The sequence below is a fragment of the Ceratina calcarata genome, unplaced genomic scaffold (assembly GCF_001652005.2).
Source record: "Ceratina calcarata isolate Rehan_Ccalc_2016 unplaced genomic scaffold, ASM165200v1 scaffold72.2, whole genome shotgun sequence".
NCBI classification, from domain to species: domain Eukaryota; kingdom Metazoa; phylum Arthropoda; class Insecta; order Hymenoptera; family Apidae; genus Ceratina; species Ceratina calcarata.
In genome coordinates, this window is record NW_017178472.1 from 1,210,833 (window position 1) to 1,238,057 (window position 27,225).

The window sequence follows — 27,225 nt, forward strand, 5'->3', positions numbered from 1 at the left end:
TATATATACATATATTACAGCACTAGTTAATCCAATGTGTATAAACATTTAAGTATCTAAATCGAATGGTTGAAAATCTCTTCTAATTCGTTTTGCTAACTCAGTTTCTTCTTTTATGTCCATTTGACAATCCTTCCAATCAACTCGATCGTTAAGATCCAATATCCTATCAGAAGCTAACACTTCTCTACCAAATTGTAGTGGGAAATCTTTCTTTATTCTATAGAACATTTTTTCTCTACTTGGCAATTCTACATAAAAGTATAAAACACCTGGTTTAGCAATTTGTTGCAAATCCGTGTGCAGTGGTAATTCTGTTAATTTGAAGTTATTACACTCTGCCATTTCCTGTAATAAAAGAGAATTATTCAAATTTCATGTATATTTTTAATAGAAACAAGCAGTTATTGTAGAAATTACTTCAAACGCTTCCTTTAGATCTGGTGCCTGGTTTTTATGAACAGGTACAGCTTGCAACTGACAATGAGATGTCTTGAAATTACGTTCAAAGAATACAGGTACTTTATCCATAGTGGCATAGTATTCCTTAATAGCATTCTTGTACTGCTCCATTTCCTTATTTACCTCTTTAGGTAGAATAGAAAGACTTTGATGATGTGTTATTGGTAGAATTAAAAAATGATTTTCCACTAATCCACCTCTGGCAAGTGCAACATAAATTTCTGTACCAACTGATATTACTAAATGTCTAGAGACTTCAGGGCTGGATAAACAAAACCAGCACTTTGCTTGATCAAATTCTCGTTTTGGTCTTTTATTAGAACCTTCTGAATATCTAGACCTTTTGCTTGGCTCCTTAGACTCCATGTCATAAAAATATTGTGTATGTTTGGGTTGTTCCAACTTCTTTAATGATGGTTCATTTGATAGCATTAATTTTGAATATGGGAAGTCTGTTTCATCTGTGGTTTTCATAACCAGTTCGGATAAACGAGTTCTGTCAACAGGAGTCAGATTCAATGCATATAACCATTTTTTCTTTTGATTATTCGTAACAGGCGCAAGTGCTATAAATCTTGTTGCAATTTCAATATTACTATCTTGTAGACTTTGATTCCTAATAGTTAAAATCCAGATTAAATAAATTAGATGTTTTAAATTAATTAAACACATTTTCTACTGTAAATAAACTTTCTATTACCTGTAAGGAGGTCTTTCGTAGTGAATACCTTCCAATGCTGACACATGATATCTTGGTTTTACTTGTCCAGCTAGCCAAGCAATTAGTTTAGAACCCTGATATTTAAAATTTGGTTTGGAAGGGTCCAAATTTGTGATATCAGCAGGCCATGGAGAACTCATTAGTATATCGATTCCACGAAAACTGGGCTGACCTTTCAAACAAGATTGTTTGATTGATATAACATCATTTTCGTTGAAACAAGTAGGTTTTGTGTCTGGAGAGTCACTTTGTGTTCCACTGATATAAGCTATCTTAAGTCCAGAACTAGCAGTATATAATCCACGTTTTCCAAGATAAGTCAGATTTTGGCATATTTCACAGCCATCGACGTCTGGATAATTAATCAAGTCAGTTTCTCTGTTAGCCCCAATGATATACGTGGGGACAGGTATATTTTTCATACCGTTTTTATACACTTCGAGTTCTGTATTGTTATCGCCGAAAAAATTTCCGACGCATAATAAGAAATCAAACGGTCCACTTTTCTTATTAATAGCTTCAATTTTGTTGAATAAAAATTTAAATTGACCCTCCACATCCCCGCAAATTAACACTTTTTGTTTTTCGCTCATGTTAAGTAATATAACCTCAACTTCATTAGATGAACAGTCTAACACGACATACACATAATATTAAGAATTCATCAATAGTTAAAATAACGTTTACTTATTATTACTTAAAAACAGTATTCTACTTTACAAACTTTACAAACGATTAACCGCGTTTATATTATAAATAATAACATATTTTCATCTGTTATCAAATCACTTCTTCAAACATACAAAGTTAACGGAACCATCGGGACTGCCAAGTGACGCTATCTAGAGTTAAATTCAGAATTGCAAGATTTTGTAAAACTTTCAAAAAAGAGCGAAAGATCGAATGGAAGGAACTGTGCATGTTATTACATAAAAATACTAAAACATTCCCACTATTATAGAATAAATGTCAAACAATGTGTTGTTACTATATCAAGATATAGTAGGCACCTTTTATCTGCTAAACCTATTTGCTAATAAAATGATTTGCAAATTATGAAATAGATGGCAGAAATATTGTCATTTGAGTGTCTTTTATATTACGATTGTGCATTTAGCAAGCACCGCTTGAAATCATAAAAATACTATTTTTGGGAAGATTGAAAGAAATGCGAATGCATCAATGATCGTTAATCTTATTAGAATTATTTTTGTATGTGAAAAATAATTTTTCTATCAGAAAAGGGATGAAACTTTTGAAAAATAAATTAACATAGCAATATTCTTACAACTACATAGGATAATTAATAATACTTTATCAAATCCAGGAAATCGGTCTCTGCGACTTGTTATGATTAGAGGTCTAAATTTCTTAAGAAAACGAGAACTCACTTTTAAATCAATAGGAAAAGTTATAAGTAAAGAGAAACAAATACGAATTCGATGGCCACAAAGTAGCCACGAAGGATAACTCTCCGTTCGTATATGCGGAGACTGGCGACGAGGAGGGATCACCCCCGACCCTGATTCGCTCGTCTGAAAACCTTGCTCTTTTACGCAATTTTAGCGTTTATTAAAGTTTGCTCGCAAATGAAACGAAGCCCATATAACCTACCTAATTTAGCGAGTAGCATTTTCGAGTGGGGGCCACTCCAGGAGAGGAGGAGAGGCCGGGTTCTATTGACAGCGGTTATTGCCTAACTGCGTGCCTCCACCTAATATGCCCGCTCGGGGATTCGCATGCAGGGCCGCTCGAACGAAAACTGCGAAACACGCCTGTGAATCTTTAATTCCGCCGGTGGTAATCCAGCATCCCTCTCTTCTCTGGCTGCACACCATCCACCCCCTTTTGCCCCACCGAGTCAGCCGGCCTATTCGAGCTTGATTTTTCCCTGGTTTCGCGAGATGCGAGCCCGTGTATCGTATGGGAATTCTTTATCGCAAACGAACCCCCAGTATCGTGCTGACTTTTCATTTATACGGTCGTCGATACCTGCATTACGCATTGATTTCATCCGTTTTTTCTCTTCTTTTAACGCACATGAATACGTAGCCACGTATATGCATCCACGCGCATATTTTTTTCTTCCTTTTATTTTGATCTCTCCGTTTTTCATCTATTTTAATTTTAATGACGACCTTGTTTCGTTTTAAAGTACATGACTTTTTTTCCATCCACCGCCCATCTTTTTTCCTTTTTTCGTTCATTTTTCGTTCCCTCGTCACCGCGTAAATTTTTGATGGAATATCCGCTCGAAGTGCACGCGCGCAACGAGAGGTTCATTTAGTTATCAGTTATGAAAAAGTATTACTTTTTTTCGCATCATTTTTATTCCGCGCTTCTCTCGCTCGTTATTTTTCGAACGCGCACGGAATAACTTGACCCTTTATCCTAGCGATCAAGTATCATCGTTGTTTCGTTTTCATACGAAAACCGTATTCGTTCGATCGCTGAAAAAAATGCACCAGGGAGAGATACGGTCAATTCAAATAATTACCACTCATATATTTTTTGATTCGTTATCTCTGTTTAAAGTACTTTAGATCGGGTTCTTCGCAAAATCGGAATTCGTGGATATTTTGAGGAATGAGAACCGGCGATCGACGCTCATGCATTTTTGTTTGTTTAAACCTCGTGCGCACGATCGCAAGCGGATGCGAGAGCAAATGACGGCCCTGCCTGCATTTGAAACTCTGTTAACTCTCCGAATATTAGCTCGTCGAGCGAGATTAACCCCATTGTACCCCCGTTGAAAATGATGACATCACCATTAAACTCCCGTCGGCTTACGGAAATTGATTAAACTATCAAATTAGCTCTACTAATATCAATACATCAACGTGGAACGTCGTGTGTTTGGGACTGCGGAGGCTTAAACTCTCGGCGGCGGGCGACGATGACGTGAATTTACGTGTCCAAAGATCAGTTCGACGTTCGTATTCATCGGCCTGATTATATTTCCTAAGAGGTACGCAATCATACCAGTTTGCTGCATGCGCGTTCGAATTTCAAAAGGAACCAGTTTAATACGAATAACATCGTTCAAGACTGCATACTATTCCAGAACTTGCGAACGAAATTATTACGGTGGAGTAGGATTATTCATTGAATTAATACTGAAAATATTGATTGCATCATCTCCTCTCTTTAGATGATGTACAAAATTTCAATAACGACATGATTGACAAAATAGCTCATTTTTCAGATTAAGCGTTTTACGATTAAAATACAGGTACAACTTTACATACTTTTTGACAGTAATTTGTTGTATATTACATGTGAATTAAATATGTAAGTAGAAATGCAAAGTCTTCTACTTCTGGAATTTGATTTCTGGCCTGGTTATTCAGTATTGTTCTTGAATAATACAGAATTAAGCAAAGATTATTAATAAGGCTTTGTCTCATTTTGACATTTTAAGTCTAGTCTCTGTTTTTAAAAATTGTTTAATAATAATTATGCATCTAAGATTGTAATTCAGTACTTTATTGGTTTACTTTAGACGGCATTAGGTAGGCGTTTCAGAAACAATGAATAGATCATAGGGTCCGATCCGGTCGAAGGAGATTCCTAATCCATTTACCTCGTTCAGTAATTCCGTTGGTGTATAATCCGTCGTATGAACATACCTGCTCGATGCGCCGTTTTCAAGAGTGGTTGTGTGCTTCTTGTTCCTTTCCATTTTATATTCAAAATCCGATTATACCTGCGCATTACGGCTTCTATGTACACAATGTACTTAAATATTAGGAATTCATGAATGAACTTCGAACCATAAATGAAAAGCTTCATATAGTATAAACGATAATATAAATTAGACATTCGAGAAATAGTTTAAAGTATAAATGATTGTCATAAGTATTTTCTAGCGCGACGAGTTAAATAATAGATCTAACTTTTTTGCTAACAAATGAAACATACGAGTCACGTAGCAGTAGCGAAGAAACGTTTCTCTGAATTCGAGTCATTCCTTTGCAACCAGCATCCAGGAACTACGGAGCGTTAGGTGTACTGTCAAGGGAAGTGTGAACAATTTCGTGCATTGTCGAGACTATAATATGGATGGCTGGCAGGATAATTATTGGAGGCCGTTTGAATCTAACTGTTTCCTTCATTAGCAGTCTCAGTTCGCCTGGCTGTCTCCTTCTACCTTCCCTCCTTCGCTGCCACCCACCCTCTCCTGTCTCTGTCACTTCTTCTCGACTTCGTCTCCCTGCCTCTGTCTGAATTTTGTGCAGAATTACCCACCATTATCATAATTGCGCTATTACCGATAATATCTGCGACTCAGCTTCGAAACTGTACCTCGATGCTCTTAATCCATTTTCTATTTGGACAGCGGGCTTTCGGTGGACGAGAAGTCGCAAATTCCGTTGCGTAATTTCCGCCCCATTGAGCATCTCTCTTAGGTATGGAATTATGTGTTTCGCCTACGGACTCCCGAGCCGGGCGATTGCCAAGTGAAAACGAACAGCAACCAGCGTTCCGAGTAGCGTCGATTAAAAAAACTTGTTCGCTCTCGTGTCTGTCGGTTCGGAACGCTATCAACATATCCTATTCCTCAAATTACTCATATCGAGATACGATGCCAATGTTGCGTTTAATATTTTGTTATTAATGAATAGTGAAAATTTCGTTGGGACTGTCATCGTGATCTTCGACGTATCGATTCTTCGTATTGCTTGCGGGCAATTAGGAGGGACAGCAGGTGGTATAAGCTGAACGTGACAGTTTTAGGTGGGGTGGAAGAATGGAGGGTTACCTCAATGCCGCAAATAAATCCCTACTCTATTATTGTTTGTAACGGGCTCGGTCAGGGTGGACCAGTGTGTCCAGTGCTCTATAACGTTCATTAACGGTTCCTCGAATCGCATGCACTCGTTATCCAGCTAATTGCAATTTCCACGAAGCGCCAAAGTGCATTAATAACTTAAACATACTTATTGAAACTCTCCAAATTAGACGATTTTCAGGAATGTAAATGTAAGTAGTTTCAGACTGTCAGTTTCACCAGATTTAACTCTGTTATATTATATCAATAAGCGGTCACGATTTACAAGTTTCAATCGGCAAGAAAATTTGCTTAGACCATCGCACAATCTTTAGCCCATTCATAGTATCGAGACAGATATAAACGAAGCGGAAGAAATTAATACCTGGCCGATGATGTCGCGATTGCAACTTATCTCGTTAAATTCTCATTTCTTCGATGGGACTACGAAAGTAACCGTTTGAATACCGAGGCGAGGCATCGGATAGGAAGCAACGGGGACAGGGTAAGGGGCGAGCTAGGAGCGCGGAGTGTAAGTGGGGATGTGGCATAATTACGAATATTAATTGCGTTTCCAACGAGCTGCTGGGACGGGGGGGCTGCTGAGTGCAGATGTCAACCTATTATCATCCCTTACCTTACAATGGGTGAGATCTCGCTTTCTGTGTGTCGCTTTATCTCCCCCTGCCCTCCTCTCGTTGCTCCTCTTCCCGTTCTCTCGTCTCTTTCGCTCTACAACGCTATCCTTTCCCTTTCCCTGCTCCCTCGACTGATGATATCACCCCAGCTTTATTGCAAAGTTAACAATGTTACTCGTTCTTGAATAGCTGCGGAGTATCATTATCAACGTGTCATCAGCAGGACGAGGATCGTCTGCTTTTATAAAGTAAGATAGCATGGCGGAAGGAAGGAAGTTGGATAGACATGCGGCAAGTATTTCGTTCATTCCTTGATCGAGCGGTTCCTTATTATACAATGTTTCTTAGAAAACCCATTATCTATAGACAGTTCTCTTTTTCTGCAAAAGATAAAGTATACTTCAGTAGCTACTAGCTACCTATACATTCTAATACTCTTCCAATGATGGGATGACATTTTTGCCGAAGGAACCAAATCTGGCTTACTAGTCAAATACCATTTTCGAGACTCCTTTGATCACATGGTCGGATAAAAGTAAAACGTTTTATAAATTTAAATCATTTCACAGGAATAATATGTTAAATATTTTAGTAAGAAAGCTGTTAGGCAAATATATTAAATTGATAATGAATCCAAGTAACAAGGGAACATGGTAATACCTGTAGTTGAGCTTTCTGTTGAAACACCACTCTAATTTAACATCGATGTGATAACAAGACGCGCCGACTATTCTCCTTCGTTAGTTGTTGAATCGACTTTCGAGTCCCGAATTCCGATTCTCCGTGTCCTACCTCGGATTCTGACGAGAGCGCGGATGGTTAGGCATAATGAAATTTCCTGTTCTGATATCCCGATTATTGACGAGGAAGACCTGATTAAATCGTCGGAACTAATTATTTAAGCGATTACACCGGTAGATATATCGTTGTTATTCGCATCGCGACAAACGATGAGAGTCGTGGGGTAATTACATTCCCGACGATTGGCCGCGGAATCGTGGCAGTATCCTCGACCGGAAGAACAATGGAATAAAATAGTAGCAGAGGGCTTAATTTGCCGAGAGTGCTGGCTATACATCTCCGATCGACGTTAAAGTAAAAAAGGGTGCCAGTCGAAAGGGGCGACGGCAATGGGCGTGGGTTGGACTTTGCAGAGAGACAGAGAACGGTAGGAGAAAAGAAAGAGAGAGGGGAAAGAAAGAGAGAGAGAGAGAACCGTTTAATAAAAGTATGAATATCGCCAATAACTCGTCGCTCGTTCCCGAATAATTTCCACTCTATCGGAAAATAATTATACTTCATCGCGGCGGTCCTGTCTCCCCCGCTCTTTCTTCTTTTCTACTCCCGCACCTTCGATCCGTTTCTTCGTCCCTCTGCTTCCACCCTCGACGACGTCTCAAATCGCTCAATTATATTTCCTCTTCGTTCCTTCAGCCCATTGTCTCCTGAATCCTGCCAGCGACCAATCCACTGTCGCCGTTACCTATCGCGCCGCGTCGGTGAAATCCTTTCGGCGACGATCATTTCCTCATTCTTCGTTCGTCGTCGATTTTTAGGCCGCTCGTCTCGAGCCTGGATATCTATCCGGTTGCCTCTTCAACAGCTAATCGGCGTCTCATTCTGTCCGGCTCTCTATTAATTCGATCATTCTTCGTTCTTCTCCGGTAGGATATCAACAATGAGTCGTATCGCGTATTCCCACAAAAGGAAATGTACATAACAGGTCCGTGGTGTCGATGAGAGCACGAGGTGAAGCACTTAAAATGTTATGAATACTACATCGTCCGAAAAATTAATGAACTAATTTGAATTGCTTAAAACGAAGAACATTCTAAAGCTTCTAAGAGTGTCTACGGATATCCAAATTATCTTCGTTTAATATTTTAATGCAAAGCCACCAAAAGAAAGAGAGGCAGATGTGAAAACGAGGAAAATTGCGAAGAATTCTATACAGAGTTGATCGTTCTTTATACGACAATCGTTCTCTCCCCCGGGCCGTCATTCAACGGCGTCCAACACGTAGCCGTTCGCGCGCGCGTTGCAAACAAAGTGCTGCTCCTCTTTCAGCTTCTTTCAACGAGCGATTAACGCGTGATAATCGGGGGAACGCGCGCGGTGCGCGTTCAAGTTAATTGACTAAGATAATTCCCGATCGTCTCTCGACGCCGACGTTAAAAGCAGGCTTGAGAAAAAAGAGGAAATAAAGAAGAGGAAGACGAATGGGGGACCGTCACCCTGACCACGTATGACGACGGGTGCCCGTCAGCACCGTGCCGGGGGCTCCGATCGTTTGCTCGGTTACCAGTCGGGATCAGAAAGAGATCGCCGTAAAAGGGAGAGTTGAAGAACGAAGGAGGCCAATGAAGAAGGACGCCGCGAAAGGCAGCCGCGACAGGACGAGCGGGGAGCGAGCGATGGGGCGAAATATAGAGTCCTTAACGTGCGTAAGGGGTGGATCGTTCGTGGATGGCACGCGTGAATGCGCCTTTATAAAGAGCAGTCAGTGAATTGATATAAGTGAGCGGTTATTTCGCGATCATTTGGGATTCCCCGTGAATACGGGGAGGAACGACTTGTCCCGGGTAGTGGGGTGTCTTCCCTGGATCAGTAGTGGGGTTCATCGAGAGCATTCAGCCACGTGCAGCCACGCTGCTACGCTACGTAGGTAACGGATCAAAGCCAATGGCCCTGATCGGACTTCCGAATGTTCTCCCTGTGTTCCACATTCATGGTTCTTCTATCCAATCCCGCCCGCTTTGTATATGTGAATGTATGTAAGTTGTATTGCGATGTACGTGGCTATCTTTGTGCACGATCGTTTATACCGGCCCCTCTCCTCCATTAGTAATACTCACCTTTTAATACCATACCTTCGTTACGGACCTTTGCCGGTACCTGGCTGTGTTACGGTAATTGGCACCCTCGCCAACGCCACCGGAAACGAAATTTTCTCAAAGTTATTTGATCAATCCGATCTGCGATCAGAATAAACTCTAATGATCCCAATTTGATTAATCCGTAATTAAATTTTGTGTCCATATGATAATGCAAAATTACTTAAATTTGTCATGCTGGTTTTATAAATATTTATTTCATATTGTAAAATAGTCAATTGGACTTTTGTAAAATAAATGTCAGCGGAGTAAACGAAGCGCAAGGTCCCTGCTGTGGCGACTGCGGGAACGCATAACTAGGGTCGTGAAAACGTAATTCCAAATGAACGACAACAAAAACACAATTTCCACAGGATTAATTAGGACGAATGCTTTTTCTAAGAGGATCGGTGGTGATTTTTTAAGAAGCAACAGACCGAGAACAGGAGGGACAGAGAAGATAAAGCGCTGATGCCGCGTCAAGGAGAGACTTCTGCGAGTGAGGAGGGCACGAGCCAACGAAGAAATAAACCGGGCACAAACACAATAATTACTGTCTCTTTATTTGGTTGTTTGTCGAAGAGACGAGGTCTCGGCTTCCTCTGTCCCTGTCCGACTCGGATGAAACGTGCGGCGCATCGTCGTTGTGCAGAAGTTAATAAAATCCCGGCAGCCGCGTCGGGGTGCGCAGTAACCACCCCCTCTGTCTCCGCTGATCCTTTCCTCCGCCCCCTTGGGGGTTAGTTTATTTAGCACAGGCGTAGTCACCCTCTCTCGTCACTCTCTATCCTTCCTTTTTGTCGATCTATCTATCTATGCGGTTAGTAAGTACATTTTAATCATCCTCCCTGCATCGTCACTATACCAATAATCAAAATTGGAATTGCATGACACTCTTTGCTGTTGTGGATTATGTTCATGGAATCATGATCATGGATCATGCGGTGATTATTAATAATTTTCATTTTCAAGACGATTGAAGTCGAATCTCATATTGAGTAACTTATCATAAAAAGCATCATATTTACATATTATTTACTCTTAAGCATTTTTGGGATATGATAAATGCTCAATGTGACACTTACAGCTCACGCGAGTTTGGTAATCTTCATTGTTTTTTGTTCGTTACTCTTTCATCTGTACACAGTGTATACGAATCTGCTTTAGGACATATATTCACGCAGACGAGTCAGTGTTCGTGCACAATCACAGAGACACGCGGGGGTAGTCTTTACCCCGTTTATTCCATAAAAGTCAGCGGTTCTTCGGTCTCGGTTTATCCGGTGCGCGGCGTGCCACCCGACAAAGCCTGGTGGCGCCTCAGGGGCCAATAACGCGACGCCCCTGATATACAACACGAAAGAGCGTCCACCCCCCGACCACCGACCTCTTCGTGGCTGCTCGACCGCGTTGTTATCGCTTGAAAAGGATCCGGGCGTTAACAAAAAAAAAAAAAAAGGAAGAAGGAGAAAGGATAGTTTTGGAAAAGGATACCCTTGTTTCGCGACACTGACTCTTCTCACCTCTCGTTCGATTTTTCTTCGACTCGATGAAAGAAAGACTTTTCTATGTATTGAATACTATTTTCTATTAGTTTGTTACTTCAGTGAAAATACAACGTTTACTCGAGGAATTTGCTTAGCGAGCAAGAAGTTTGCGATTTATAAGCGTCGCGGAGAGAGTTTATCATTGGACAGATAAAGCGGATAGAGCGACGGAGAGAGCGGCACGATAATTGTAAGATTAAACGTTCGAAACCGTTGATTATATTCCCCGCGCGCGCACCCCTGCGGCTTCAATTCGATTCGAGCCACGTCGATTGCTTAAACATGCAGTTCTTCGCCTCGTTTGTTTCATAAAATTCAATGGTTCTGCAGCTCGTTCGACGGTAACAATACGCGCGTGCCCCCGGGGGATAATAACCGCGTCTTTGATACCGTGACTTCCCTTACAAAATCCACGCTAAACTCGTTCCCCCTTTTTCGTTAAAAAGAAAGGACGCGGGCCAATTTGAGGCTCGCATTATCTTGTTGTCTTTACACGCTCCAATAAGCCCGGGCTGCGACGCGATGCATAGGTAAACGATTTCCTCCATCCCCAGTTTTTCACGTTGAAAGAACCGATTTCCTGATGCTTTTCAACATTGATTTAATATTCTCCATTACTGCCCGTTGCTTCGTTACCTTCATTGTCATTAGCATCGATATCATTTTCCTATTACGCAGTACTAAAGCGTTTGATAACAATCTTCGTTGGTACGTTTGTTAAATTGGTTTATTATCATTATCCTAATTGGAGTATTTAATCAATTGTGTATCATGTTATTAACGATATTGTTCTTTCCTCCTTTGACACGCATTGTATTGTTTCTACGACGAATAGAATATTTTTCAATAACTTTCAATTGTAACACCGCGAGCCGTTGTCGAATCTGTCCGCAAGAAATCATTTTCCCCGTGGACGTCGATTATCAATGCAATAAAGTCGGAAAAAGCGAAAAAATAAAATGAAAAAAAACAAGGAAATGAACGAACGAATCTCTTTTATATTCAGCCGAATTAAACTGGCGGAACGATTTCGCCCCCATCATTCGCCACGCTAATGAAATACAACGCTACCGCAGCGTGAAACGCTACAGAAGAGACTCCGTGATTTGTGTGTGTGTATAGTATATGTGCTTTTTTTATCCGTCGGTCTGTCGGCGATCAAGTTATCATATCTCATCGTCGTAGTCCAGTAAATAGACGGAATTGCGAACCGTACTTTTGACACTCGAAGACTCGCGCGCCTGTTATAGGCGTCGGGGTAGTTCTTGCCAAGGGGATGACGTTTGATCTTCAAGCTGGTTCGCCGGGTCTATTGTGAATTGTATCTGCTTCCTTTACGCCCGATTCCACCCCCTCTTCTTGACTCTCCCCCGCTTTCTCCTCTGACGCGTAGTACTGTCGCGCGCGCGGCAGAGAATCTCCTCTCTTTTGCAGATTTAATGTTGCCTATTGTAGAGCGTTGCCTCGCATGCCTTTCTCCTCTTCTCTCTGTCCCTTTCCTTCCCCTCGCGCTGCTTGCCTCCTTCTTTATTCGTCCCTTACCCAGCCCCTGCTTGGATCCATGATATAACAATTACACCCACGAGTTATCAGCTCTCTCCCCCCTCGTCGATCATCGCATCAAAGGTACACGTTTCCGCTTTTTTATCGGCCAGTTCGCGATGAACGAAACCGATCACGTCGCTGCGAATGTGCTTGTGAAATTGTATGTACCATTGGTATCCAGCAACGAGGACTAATTTTTTAGTTATAAAGCAATCGATTGATTAGATATTAATCGATCAAAGTTGTTGCAGAATTCAGTAGATAGTTTTTAGTCGTACCAGAATGAAATGGAACTCCAGAATTGAAAATAAAATAACATAGGAAAGTCGGTTAAATACTTCAATGAAATCTTTTCTTTAAAACTGGCGTTGCACGCAGAGTTTATTTAAGAAGGAGAGAGTCCTGCTTTGTCTCGAAGTGGTAGGATTAAGAAGGTTTGAGGTATATTTCGGTAGGATTCAAACTAACTAAGAATATCCGATTTTCACGAGCGCATAGTATTTGAAAAGCGTTAATTAGTTGGAAATTATCTGATGGTTGCTTACCTGAGAAGATCAATGGAGAGGTTCCGTGAGTCATTTAAGATTATTTATTGAAAGATTGTCTACTTTATTGTATTAAGATTGTAGAGTTGTCTACTACTTTATTATTTACGATCTCGTACCCTGTGCGCAAAAAGAGCAAACATACAAGTAATAAAAGTAGAACTCAGTCATTATAAATATGGTCAATGCAAATCTGAGCAGGTAAAATGATTTTCTTAATGGCTGAAGATCCTCTGAATACTCTTGCTAACGTCGATACTATCAATGGTTAATTTCGTGATTTCCAATTATTTCTATAACCGTCTTGGTGTCTTTGAATCTTTAGTGCTTACAGCGAGGGATTAACTGAGTTTAATAATAAATAATGTAATAGGCTAGGGATTATCCTGGTCCCTTTGGATGTGAAACGATAACTTTGACATCATAGGTCTATCGTTATCGGTCTATCTAGATCGCCATGTGAAATTATCTTTAGCTTTTAATATTACCACGCCGTAATGTATCTACTTATTAAAACCATACTTGATCAAAGTACACATTTACACTTCATTTTGCCTTTCATCGTTATAAACACAATTAAATTAATTCGTGAATAATTTTCGTTCAACGTTGAAAATTATCATTTTTTAATAGACTTTTACACGCTGTGCAAGATCAATTTCCTATTTTTTTTTTTTTTTTTTAAATAGCGCTCCATTTCTCCCTGCAGCGAGTAATCTGTTTTCGTATCTGTATGTAAAATCGTGGCGTCGTTTCTCGTCGACAAAGCGTTTTGTTTTCAAAATCATTCGCGTAGGAGTATATATATATTTTTTTTCACGATACGGTGCCGGGATATTTCCAAAAATGTGGTTTGCAGCGTCACGAAACGGAGTGGAGCAGTGACCCAGGGCTTGTTCCCTTTCCACGATTCCCCTCCGCGGGCAACGGTTTATTTGCATTATAAAGCCCACTATACAAAAGGGCTGGCACGAGGTGACATACTGTACACCCACACCTTTACGTGATTGACGGAAGATACTCCGTTTGGTTAAATAAATCCCGGAAATTTAATATTCATTCCGATGAATCGCGCACACTGTGCATTCTCTAACGAACCGAATTTTCCGCGAATGCACGAGATCCAAGCATTTATCCAGGCTTGCATTTCGTAAAATTATAAGTGAACAAGACAAACAGTAAATGAAGAGAAAGAATTTTTGTTATTCTTAGACACACGCTCTCTGCCATAGTTAACACGTATTCGCAACGAAGAATTTTATAAAATAAAATAAATTTGGATGGACAAGTATTTGAATTACTTGTTACTTACAAGATAATTTTATTAACAGTTTCTCTTGTGACAATAGCTGCATCGTATAATTAAAGACTAAATGTGCCATATGGTTGTAACAGCCGGAGTAAATTAGAACAATAATATTCTTAGGAATACCTGAAAGTTCTGCCGGATAAGCACCATTTAGGTCATTGTGGACAAGATTTATGAAGAGGGAAAGGGATAAAACTTAATGGAAGACACGGTCAGTTCAGTACCTTCCGTCCCCTTGTCTGTTTAGAACAGAACAACGTCTTTGAGGATTAGACTACTGATTCCTTCCTAAATGCGTGTACGAAGGTGTTGTCTTAGAATAAGTAGGATAATCGTAAGCAAATTTTTCAGCGGTCCTCTTAAATGGGCCATATAACGCCCCGGTTTCTCATAATTATGTTCAAAGCGGTAGGCTTTCAATATTTCCTGGTCTTACCTGAGGCTTTCGTTAAGCTCATTTCAGCTATTAGAAGGATAGTCTTAGGGTAAACAGGTTACGGTATTTTATAATTGAACGTATGTTTATAATACCACGTTACTTGATTCTAAGTTGATAGAAAGTTTAAGCTGTTCATCATATTATGTTACAAGAAAAACATTTAAATATTATTTTATAAAAAATATAAAGTTGTAATGAGAACAGACGATCTTTAATGTTTTTAGATTGTATTATGATTATTATGAAATCCGTATTATGAAATCCAAAAGTGGTTGATGAATGGAATTGAACAATTAATTTATAATATGAAAGGATATAAGAATGGAAGCTGCATTTATCGAATATGAACGTTCGCGTAAATTTCATTCCTCATTAAAAGGGAAAAGAAAAAATGCGCCATGCTCTCGGTCAGACAAGCATGCGAGGGAGGATTAATCGCGATCCCGAAAAATTCGCATACACCCGAAGACGCGGTAAATAATCTCACGTTCTGAAGAGAAATATGCCGGCGTCGGATCGAAACGGAATCGGCGCGAGCGAGAAGGGCTACGAGGAAAGACAGATAAAGGGACGGACATACAGTACGAGGATGAGTCGAACGAAGACGGATACAGAGTGCGAGAGAATCGCATAGACGGAGGAAGACGCGAAAGTGGGAGGAGGTAGAAGAGGAGGTGGAAAAAAATCCGGGGATTTACGCGGAAAGGGCAAAATATTCCCCGCCCAGGCCTCATTCAACCCCCGAGTACGGGGTGGCTTTGGGTGAGAAACGTGCGCCCTCATTGGCGGGGTGGCTAATATGGCGGTGTTAGGGGTTGCGAGGTGGGGCGGTTGCACGGCATATTAAGGGCTGCTTTCATGTCCGACGAGCCAGTTCGTGGTGCGCCGTCGATTGACGCATTTTCGTTTCGAACGCCGGAGAGAGTCGCGTGCTGCTGAGACCGCTGCCGTTGTCGTCCCAACTCCTTCTTCCCGCTTGTCTTTCGGTCTCGTTCCGAGTTTTCCGTTTTCGACGTTTTTCCGGACGTACGCATTCCGGTTGCATCGAGACTACTCTTCTGTTGTATCAATCGCGCCAAAAGTATATTCTCCAACGAAGCTCCATCTGTCCGCGGTCAACAGCGGGAAATACGATTTCCCTCGATCCCGGGTATATCATCGATGAGAGACGATTCTTCAGGAGTGGACTACCGTGAACTGAACACCGCCTCTGGTTACTGGTTGCAACAGTGATTTTCAGCGACGCTGCCCGCAAGAAGCATGGCGCAAACTTACAATCAGAAGAGGAACGTGTACAGCATCGATCAAATATTGGGGCACGCGAAGGATGAAGGTAAACGTTCATTTCATGTTTAATCAATTCTACATATAAAGAGAATATGAATCGGGTTAATGGTGGACGTAGCTGTTTCTTGCGATGAAAAGGATTGATCATATTTTACTTCTTTACGTATGACTTCAACAAATAGAAAGTAACTTTCTTTTGAAATATTGCAATGTGTACTATGGAACTGGAATTGGAACTTTACGAGTTTCTTTATTTACATGCCGTGAAACGCTCGCGCGCTGATAAACTCGCCCGATGATATTGCATTATCGCCTAGTATCTAATGTCGTTAAGTAAACTCAGGTCTCATTTACCAACATTTTATTGCTGTCGCATCGATCCAGCCGCGATTGCGATATAAAATGAAATAAAAGTTTCCTTCTAACTGAAACAAAGTGGGTTATCTATCTAAATCCATCGACAATCGCATCAGACAGTACGTTGTAATTGTGCGACAATTTAGCGAATAGAGTTTAAGCGATATCTAAAATCGTTAACATCAATCGACCGATCCATCCTCTAGCTGTTCCTCTGACAGAATTCTTAGAATTTGCGTGAACACACGGCTAACCGTAAATGAGCGACGTTCACATTTCTATGCATAATCTACGCATAATCCTTAATCCTTCGTTAACGCGCCTATTGTTTAATTGCCGGTAGCGTTTCAAAAGACTAATTAGGTCGAGGTTCGAATCTGCGGCGACGATCAACGCGATGCAAATTCACGACGCGACTTGAACGCGACGACGACGTGTCTTGCAGCACGCGAACAGCGAACACCGTGTCGCCGGCACGGTTGCGGCGTGCGTGCATGTGCACGGTTGTTTGCGAGCCGATTTTCCGCGGTGGTCGTACGTGCAAATGTATCTACATATGAGCACGCAATTATTTCATTAAAATATTCCAACAATAGATTTCTGAAGAAAGCCACGGTTACGTGTTACGTCGCTAATTGTCACAACCACGTGCTTGCTGCTGCCGTTACGAGTTGTATCTCGCGAATGAATTATTCCGTTTGCCGTATTACTGTACCGTGTCACGAGTGCACGACATCAAAAGACGGCTGTGAAACGCGACTAGCCGATTAACACGGCGTAAAGAACGAACCTTTCCTTTTTTAGATGAAATGGCAATAATGCAATTACGTGGACTAGAGTGTACAACGGTTGCAATCGTGTCTCGCGTCGCCAGTTTCCATGGAAAATTATTAGCACGATTTTTAACTCGATATATACCCGCAGCTCGCGATACGCCATGGAGAAGATATTAATCAACTCGCGTAAAGCTACGCTTATTAAATTTCCGCGAAGATACTCGGCGGCCGTGCGCGGTGTGCTGATTTTTTGCTCCGTAAAAGATTATCCGGACCAGTTTAGCGGTGAAGGTATTTTACCCGTAAACCCTCTTAAGGATTTTATTAGATTTTCAACGAAAAGCCGGACCTTGTGTAATCCGTTCTAGTGAAGTATATCTCGTTCAGAAAGACGCTGCACGAATTATCCTGAACTCGTTACCTTGCGTCGTTCAGGACTGAGGGGAAACAAAATGACAATATTCGTTTTTCTTTTTTTTTTTCAAGTTTCTTATCGTTCCGCATTGATGGAATTTTCACACATCACAAATTTGGTAATGCGAGCATACGTGTAACGTTCCGTAACAAGCGCGGATACACAAGTACGAATACGGAGCCGATGATCACTGTATACAGCTGGTCCGATTATTGGCCCGTCGCGATTGCGGGGTGCAGAAGTCGGGATGTGTTTGCGGATTTCGATCGTCGTCTAACATAATTAATGTGCCTGACAATAACCGTGTATCGAGTCCGGGTCCATTCATGTCAATCGGTATCATTCACGGGTTAACATATTGGAAGGTACGAGTCGTTGAAAAGTAGAGAACAATAAGGGAGAATGCATTTTTATTCATTCGAGATGATCTGCGTAAATTAAATCTCCTTAGAAGGGGCGAACGTAAACTGTTAATTTACTTTTTTAATATCACAAATTTTTTTTTAACATGGCTTTAATCGGTTTTAATTAAATGGTAAATTTGTGAGAGCAGTATCGAGCAGAAGGTAAGATTGGGGCATGTGGTCATAGGGGCACGGCAAACAAATCTTTAATTTCGCGCCGCGAATTGCCTTTACGGGCCACGGTCACCCTCTCGGATGCAACCCCTATCGGCTGGTCGTAGATTTAATATAAAGCAGCGGAGAGTTAGGCATCAAGTGGGTGCCCTATTGTGCCCTAGCTTGAAAACATAAAAATCTCTCTATTCACCGTGGATTATCCGTGCGCTGTTTGCGTAAATGTTAGTGCGATTATATGCACACGTACGCGCGTATCCTCGCACCCATGTAACCGTTCCTCTTCTTCTCTCGTTCTACGCACGTAGTCGACGTGCGTTTCGAACGATCTGCTTTATTCACAATATATCACAGCGCCGGTTAGAGTGGCACCGAAAAGTAGGATTAATATTATTGTGCACGAGTAGTAAATACGCGTCTAATTAGCCTGAACTAACGTATATAAAGGGATGATAGGAACAAGCAGTGGTACGGAGCACGAGAAAGGGGTTGCAAATTTGTAAACCAAATCTCTGACTGATTGTTACCTAATTCAATGAAATAAAAAAATCTAATTAAACGTTTGGTAACTGACTTAAGACTTCCTAGCTGAGCATTGCACTTCTGTTAATAAATAACCTTATAAAGTATATAAATACATACAATTGATTATACAATTTTAATAGCATCTCGCTGGAATGATCTATGTAAGCAGTCATAATTTTAGCAACGAGTTCAACATCTTATTACAAGTTATAAGTTTTGAATTTCTATAAGTTAACGGCTGCTTCATCAACACGTGTCGTTATTAAGGTACTCATTTATAAGAATTTTTTTCGCTGTTGCATAAAAAGAAATGTGCATCTTGTGTGTAGTTTACATTAATCAGCTCTTTAAGCCGATGTCAATAGTCATAGAGAAGACGCGATACAACAGGGGCACGCGCGGAAAGAGTGAGTGGAAAAAAGCGACAGAGGCAATAATACAAGTTAAAGGGTGGAATAAGGCGGGTTGGAATGGGGGAAGGGTTAGAGAAACGAGCGTGTGCTACAAGGGATGTGGATCGGGCGACGGACGGGGGTAGTACGCAATGTATGACATGCACTCGTGATATTTGCTAATCACTGACGGCAACGGTTTTTAAGTACTATCGAGCGTGTACGAATAATGTACAGGCTCGCAGCGATGCGTCATATTTGATATATAGGCGGATGTACAAAAAATGAAGCGCCGGGTGAGGCTTAAAATTGACAAATCCGCCGATCGGACATGATCGGCGTATCGGGCGTATATCGGGCGCCGGTCGGTCGTTGCGCGGCTTAAAAATGAAATTGCAGCCAAACCGACCCCGCAACAGCAGCGGCGGCAGTGGCAGCGGGAGCAGCAGTAGCAGCAGCATCTCTAACCCTCCTCCGCTCTCGCTACTGTTTCCTCGTCCGCCCTCTGTATATATCAACGAAACGTCAATTTCGTTTCGGCAGCGCTGACGATTTAGCTTAATCGCCTCGATCCTCTCTTCGGTTCAAGTATCGAAGGCCCGCGCATCATCGTTTGATACGCGCGTATCTATCCAAACTTCGATATGCGGTCCTCTAACATTGGCTACGTTCCCTCTTTCTGTTACTGTTCTACTTGTGTCTCGATTCACCCTGTGGGATATTGGTATCGGCAATCGTTAACGATTTAAGACCGAACATTACCACCGGTGTTCCCTTGTCTATTGGCCTTTGACGCCTTTGCTTTGGATGTAAGGGCGCTAGGACGACATGTGTTTCGTTGTAGCAAATATTTCAAGTCTGTATACTTGTATAATACTGATATAATAGAGAATTGTAATTTAATCGCTATCAAACTCTAAATGAATTATTTTTCTTGTATCGTTTCAGATCACGCGACTTCGTCTGATGCCATGGGCGACGCTGTAGATACCGAACTTGGTCACCTGAGTGACCATCAGATAAATGATGCCCTGCACGATCCGTTGAGCCTAGGAGAATCAGACCGGTTGAATTTGGGCGAATCGGATAGACCGCGGAAGGTCCGAAGATCTCGAACGACCTTTACCACTTATCAGCTACACGAGCTCGAGAAAGCCTTTGGGAACACGCAGTACCCGGACGTCTTCACCAGAGAGGAGCTTGCGATGCGACTAGATTTATCCGAAGCTAGAGTGCAGGTAATTAATTAAAACCGGTAATATTTATCAGTCACTGATACTCAATCTTTTTTTGGTTGTCAAACGTTTTTTAAAAAATTTATGTGTGGTATAACGCAGTAATTCATATTAAAAATAAATTTATGCACATATTTGACTTTACTTAAAATATGGAAAAGCTTCGAGCCGGTTTTCTTTCCGCGTTAGTCGAAGATAAAATGGTACTTCCTGCAGGTCCTCGATATTGTCTTGAAAATCGTACACGCGCACCGTGATACGTTTTAAGCTCGATTTTTGAACCTGTAAAGCCGTTGGTGAATGAACCGCAACCTCAGCCATGGGCCTCTCAACTAATTACACACTATTGTAGCCGAAAATCTGCCGCTTCTCTTCGACGTCTGTAATTTCGCGAAGGACGCACCAGACTATGCTCACGATGCTACGGGGATTAATTCTGTACAAGCCAGTCGAACGGCAAAGAGCGTACGGGGTCGTAATCTGCTTTGAAATTATTTTCCAGCCGCGGCTTTTAACGATGCTGAGAGAGTACCAGCTGCATATGTATTTTAGAGGTCCATGAAAAAAAAGATATACACGCATACACGTGCGTAGAGACGAGAACGAAAATGATTTGCACACGTAATTGCGATTTTAATACGATAGATCTCTTAGTTCGAATTGAATATTAGACACTCTTCACTTCATGTGTGAGTAATGACAGAGATAATCCTTCTCTAAAACATGTCATAATGCCGAATGATCTCATAATTTAACTGAACGGGAGAAAGGGAAATGTCAGTTTTATCGAATTTTGATTTTAACGTGTTTTCATGTGAATTCTTTGTCAATGGTAATATTTGAATGAATATTTCCTGCGGTGTAAAATAGTGAATTTCTTCCTTCTTTTCCCTAAAAAATAGTGTTTAGGAAATTACATTTGTCTTTGGATTGGTAAACGATACATTTCCTTTGAAAAATATCGAACGGGGAAATTTTTTAATCGCAGTAATTTGATCACGATCACGATAGATATCAGGGTCCCCAGCCCACGCGGCTTCATCACTTAATCGTGCACGAAGCTCTGGTTACGTGACGTGGAATTGGCGCCACGGAACGACGACGTCGGTAATAAGTTAGGGGGTTCGCAACGAGGTATTGGTGGTGGTCCTATAAATTATGACTTTTCCATGGATGGAAATCGGTTACTCGATTAACGTAACCACGCTGACACCCTCGTGTGCGAGAAGGAAACGGAGAGTGGAATCGGCTGATAGAGCAAAACAGCGAATCGGTGCTGGACGGAAGAAGGGGTTGATCGCGAAAGAGGGAGGAAGAGAACGAGAAAGAGCAATGTGTATACGTATATAGTATCTCTATATATTATGTATGTACATGCTGACTGTACACGTATGTGTGTGTATGTAGAGTATAGAGAAGGGTCGCGGATGGAGCCGCCGTCGAAGGGTGGCATGCAGTTGAAAAGAGACAGAGAGCATTCCGATTGGCCCATTGTGGTACAGCCAAGCGACAATGCCGGCAATTGGCCGTCGCTCGACAAAACCGCTAAATGATCCGCCGCGGCGCAGTGGTGCCACGGCCACTTTATTTCAATCTAGGAAATCCTCCGCTACTCCTCCTACCTCGCCGCCCTCAATTCCAGATGCGAAATTACCCATTTTTCGGTATTAATGGCTGGCCGATGTATCGCGTTCGATCATCGATCGGACCGATAGTAATGGAATCGCGAATCGTTTCTACCCGCTTCCTATTCTGCGCGGACGCGCCGCTGTCTCCACTGCTTTCGCTTTTTCACCGTCGCGCCGATCATGTTTTAATCGAAGAGGATTTGCGGTATCGATCAGAAACAAAAGACATTTTGTTTGCGGTAAGAAACAATGCTTATTTATTAAAAGAATAACCTTTCTCATTTGTTGAAAAATTTCTATGTGCATATACTTATTTTCTAATTGATATCTTACACAAATCCAATATAGAACACAGATCTGTCTACTACGTATAGTAATATCGTTCCACTGGCGCTCATTGTATAATTTGACGAAATAGAAATTCGTAGTTACTGAGAAAAATATTGGTGCTTTCAACAAGTATAAGGGAACGTGGACAGGAAATTTGCGGTGGAGACGTGGCGGTGGAAACGTTACACCGAGATTGTGCGGACCGAGGGGACGGGGTGGATTCAAACTTTCGGGTTCGCGTTGGGTCGCTTAAACGACGCGCAGCAAGGTTTGCGAGCACTTAGGCGTTAGCGGGGTATTCAGGAGCGATTAAATAATTAACAGCAATTAGGCAATTGAATTGCCTCTGCCCCGGCCTCGCGACGTTCGCCTCGTTCCCTGCCTGGAACCTCCTCCTTCGTTGAACGTTCAACATTTCCCAGTCACTTTCAAAACTTCCCCCGATTTACAGCTTCCGCAACGATATTCCTAATTTCTCTTTGGAAGTCTTTCCACCAACTTTAAATGTCCCTTACTTAATTATCATCTTTCTTCTCGGTACAGTTATTTTCTATTATCTGTCTCAATTGCATTATTGTTACTATCGACATCTCATAGGACACTCTGTTTTCCTGTATTAGGAATTTGTCTCGTCTTTCCATCAAATTATTTTAAATGAATTATATTATTTTGAACGATTTTCTTCAATCATTCTTGGAACAAGTCCTGATCGTCGAGGTATCGGAGAGCGATTCGAGACGGATTTCAAATTGATCGTGGATTTCAGGCTGAAAGGCACTGGATTTTCTGCACAATGGACACAGGATGTAAAATGCAATCTAGTTCTTCGTCTGTGACTGCCGGTAGCGTCTAAAAATCACAGCAGCTCAGGCGGAAAGCGAAAGCATTTATATGGCAATAGGGCCAGCGGTGCCGGCTTGTCGAATGGGGCGGTGAGGGGCGAAGGCAGGGGTTGCTGCCACTCAGGGGTACAGAGGAAATCAGGATAATTGTTAACAATTAGCTTAATCAACCTCGAGAGCAAGCTTTTGTTGGGTAGCTCTGATACGCCTGGCTGGGGTTCTCATGCGTCAGTTTCGCGTATTCTCTTCTTAAGGAATAATTCGATGATTTCACGTGGCAATTGTGCCTTTGATATGAAATAGATAAAGATACGCGAAAGTCGCGTTGTAACTATGTCAATGTTATAACTTGTTAAACTTGATGTCATTCATAATCTCCGTTCGTTTTTAATGATTTTTAATTTGGTTATCCTTTTCGTTTCAAGTACGATTTCCAATTTTGTTGTTTTTGTTTTTCAGGTTTGGTTCCAAAATCGTCGCGCGAAATGGCGAAAGAAGGAAAAGGTGTTGGGCAGAGATACGAACTTCATGCACGTGGAGCAAACCGGTAAGTGGAATTGCGATTTGGTTATCTGCCACACTAGTCAATCATCTTGTTGTTAATGCGTGGCGGTAAAGGCTGAGTCGCGAAGAAAGTAAAACTAAATGCAATCGATATCGATTACATCTAATTTGATCGCGGTCGTCGTATGCAAATAGTGCGGACTAGATAATTTAATTATTCATGAAGACTCTGATCAGTATTACTAACAATTTGAGGAACGAATTAGGAATATTTGTTAAAGAATTCTCTACTAATTTCCCTCAAGGTTTTAGTTGTTTCTTATACAATAATTGAATGTCGTAACTGAGAAAATGCAGAGTGTAATATTGTAGTTGAACTATTAAAATAAGAATTATAAATGAAGCTTAGATACATTGCATGAATCGCTGACTTTCTTTGTTCAAAATCAATCGACTGTTCAAGGGGAGTACTTAATACAAACTACTTGCAAGACCGCAAACGTCTCTAGTTTTGTCCATACTCTCTAAAACAAGCAGCATACCCGAGTAAATACAAAACAGGATCGAAAAGAACAGATAGAACAAACACCACGATCGGAGAACCGCTCCTCCTCCTCCGTTGAACATTGAAGGGCCAATTGATCCTGGACAAACGGTCGAACAAAAACGCAGTTGGATCGCTAAATGCTAATTCTCTTCGACGACAAGAGAACCCCGTGGCGGACCGAAAAACTTTCGTAACGCTAAAATCCCTGCGAAAACGGTCTGATTGCAGGTGTCAACGAGCTGTCCCTTCACGCCCGCTTGCTCCAAACCGCCGGCGGTGTGCCAGGTGCGGATCCATCGGGTGGACCGACGGGCGCGTTTCCCTGGTTCATCCCGCCGGTGTTCCCACCGCCGTGGCCGGCCAGCGCACCCAAATTGCCCCCGTTGCACGCGATCCTGTCCCAGTACATCGGGCTGCCCCTACCACAGAACCTGGCGTCTCTGAGCACGGTGCTTCCGGTTGGGTTAAATCCGGCTTCATCGTTAAACCACAACAACGTGAACGGGCACACGCTGGGAAGCCACATAACCGGACACCCGCTGAACCTGGGCGTGCAGAATCTGCCTCAGAATCTGAGCTCGAAACACGACAAGGAAGAGGACTCCGCGTCGTCCGACGACGAAATCAGGAGGCAGAGCGCAGAGGTGCTCAGAGTCAAGGCGGAGGAAGTTCTACGCAAGGTGGACAACTAACTATGAAAGTTAGGGTACATGTTCGCGCATGTAAATACGAAGATTGCGATGATTTTCAAAGGTCGCAAAACGGAGCTCGAGATATTGATACGCTCATACGTTGACTTTTGATTTAGACTGGGACAATAGAGAGTGGTTAATGTTGAATTTGGGATATAGGACTCTGAGAATTTTGCTGACTGCTTGTCTGATTTGTTTTCAGTCGTCGAAACCGCTGGCGGTTTTACGAGTGTTTAGAATCTTCTATTCCAATTTTATGTTTGTCTGCCATTTTCGTATGAACGATTTACCATACGATTGGCATTGGAGTATTCTAAACATTCTTTCAAAGTGATAAATCTCAGCTGCGGTCACCAATATTCTTAGAGGAAATCCATTTTCACGGGAATCAAAAAGGATCGATACGGATCAATAAAAGATGAAGAACTTTTGTAACATATGTATGTATCATACGTAAACAAGCATATATATTATGTATAGATCACACGCATAGTTTCTTTCATGTAAATATGTAGTTAATTAATAATACCAAGAGAAATATATGACGCTACTATGATTATTTACCATCTCATCATTTTCCCTCTCACACCATCTAAAAACAAATTAAATATACATAGATTGACAATATATTTGATTATAAAAATTCATCAGTGAATACAAACTAATTTTTTTCCGGTGACATAATTGCATCTACACAACACATCCGGAAATTACGAACCTCGAAATAACTAAAGCTAATGAACGTATTTTCGTCAGAATCAACCCCAATTCTTGTACTGTGAGAACAGGATTACCGTGGTTAACGCGCGACAAAATCACTTCCGTGTCATTAATCACTAAAGGATTTCACGTCTGCCGGGCGTTACGTCGATTTCCTGAATTCTGGATCGGCCGGGGGCAGCTGGCTCCGGGGGTTCTCCGCCCTCTACGTAAACGGGGACGATTCCATTCCCACGGACTCTTTTCGGTGTAAACATTCAACGTGGCGGTGTTTAATCGCCGCGCCGGCACGTCTTCCCACGTGCCAGGTATAGTAACGCTCCGATCAACCCCTGTGGTAACACGCACAACGGCAATTACAGTCGAACCAATTTATCCGCCTTATCAGAAATTTATCTGGCGGTAAGGACGAGGCGCGGAGCGACGACACCGACGACGTGGCGTGTGACAATTATCGTTATCGTTATTGAACGAGTCCGCGATGCCGTGCCGGCAGCGAGTCGCGACGGAACAGTGGACGCACACCGGGGGGAAGTAATTATTGCGCCACCTGCGCCGGGACGATTGTCATCGATGTGTCCCGATAAGATCCGCTTGATAATGCCGCGGGTTTGCGGGAAACATTTGCGGTTTATTTCCTGACCGTGCTTTTCTGTTATGATATTTCAGCCTTACTTCGTCCCCCGTTTTCTCTCTCTTCGTTTTAGCCTGGGTCGATTTGAAATCGTGTTTTCTAATTATGTTTCCATACATTCGTATACTTTATTTAATTACGGTAGGATGTTCATGAATTTTGTGGTGAGACTCAAACCTCCGTTTGCACGTTGGGTCTCGACCTCGTACCTCTTCCATGCTTCCCATGTTGTTTTACTTAAAAAGAAGTAAGGTAACATATAGCAATGAAAAATATTCAATGATATACTAAAACTTTGAAGAGTATTTAGGTACATTTTGAGCTTTCTAAACACAGAGACCTAAAGAAGAATTTGAATGAATTTACACGACTTAGTACTTATACGTCATTATTTTCACATTTCACATTTGAACACAGAATTGTATTTAAATAGGCCACACAGTTTTAATTTTATTGAATAGTTAGCTAATAGCGTAATTTTATCTATGAATCTCACTTTTCTTCTAATGCTCCATTGACATAAATTTTTTTTTTAAGGAACAGAGGCTATTATTGCTGCACAAGATATTTCAGCATACATTTAAGAATCATCGCGTTTAAAGAAAAGTATTGATTTCCGGAAACGTGGTTAATTCCCGGCGCAGATATACATTTTACGCTGAATTTTGAGAGAAAACTATGAAGCCGGTGAGGTGAGGAATAGAGAGCGGTGTGCCACACTTGAGATATTTTGCAGACATTTTATATTCGCAACATTAGAAAAGAGCACGCTTTGCATGCTTTCGAAATTCCTCCCCCCTTGCATTTTAGCTGAACGACCGTGTCACATAATGCTGTAAAGTTCCGCTAAATGGAACCACTAGAAGGAGAAAGAAACGCTTCGGGTCTACTTTCGCCTTTCTTTCATTCACCG

The 27,225-nt window shown here is 41.7% G+C and overlaps 2 protein-coding genes across 3 annotated transcripts; one reads left to right on the forward strand and one right to left on the reverse strand.

Moving 5' to 3' along the window:
• Window positions 1–6: 6 nt before the first annotated feature.
• Window positions 7–1,901, reverse strand: LOC108630292 (CWF19-like protein 1). 2 transcript variants are annotated; one of them, XM_026817999.1, is made up of 4 exons: window positions 1,608–1,901; window positions 1,163–1,535; window positions 421–1,078; window positions 7–348 (listed from the first exon to the last, which is right to left on the reverse strand). In XM_026817999.1, the coding sequence occupies exons 1-4, from the start codon at window positions 1,774–1,776 to the stop codon at window positions 49–51; spliced, it is 1,500 nt and encodes a 499-aa protein (XP_026673800.1). In that variant the 5' UTR covers window positions 1,777–1,901; the 3' UTR covers window positions 7–48. The 2 variants fall into 2 exon arrangements, with proteins under 2 accessions (XP_026673800.1, XP_017888970.1); XM_018033481.2 differs by having other exon boundaries at window positions 1,163–1,901.
• A 13,211-nt stretch (window positions 1,902–15,112) lies between these two features.
• hbn (aristaless related homeobox homeobrain) lies at window positions 15,113–25,500 on the forward strand. Its single transcript, XM_018033492.2, has 4 exons — window positions 15,113–16,183; window positions 20,129–20,418; window positions 23,675–23,762; window positions 24,495–25,500. The coding sequence occupies exons 1-4, from the start codon at window positions 16,111–16,113 to the stop codon at window positions 24,956–24,958; spliced, it is 915 nt and encodes a 304-aa protein (XP_017888981.1). The 5' UTR covers window positions 15,113–16,110; the 3' UTR covers window positions 24,959–25,500.
• The last annotated feature ends 1,725 nt before the right edge of the window (window positions 25,501–27,225 follow it).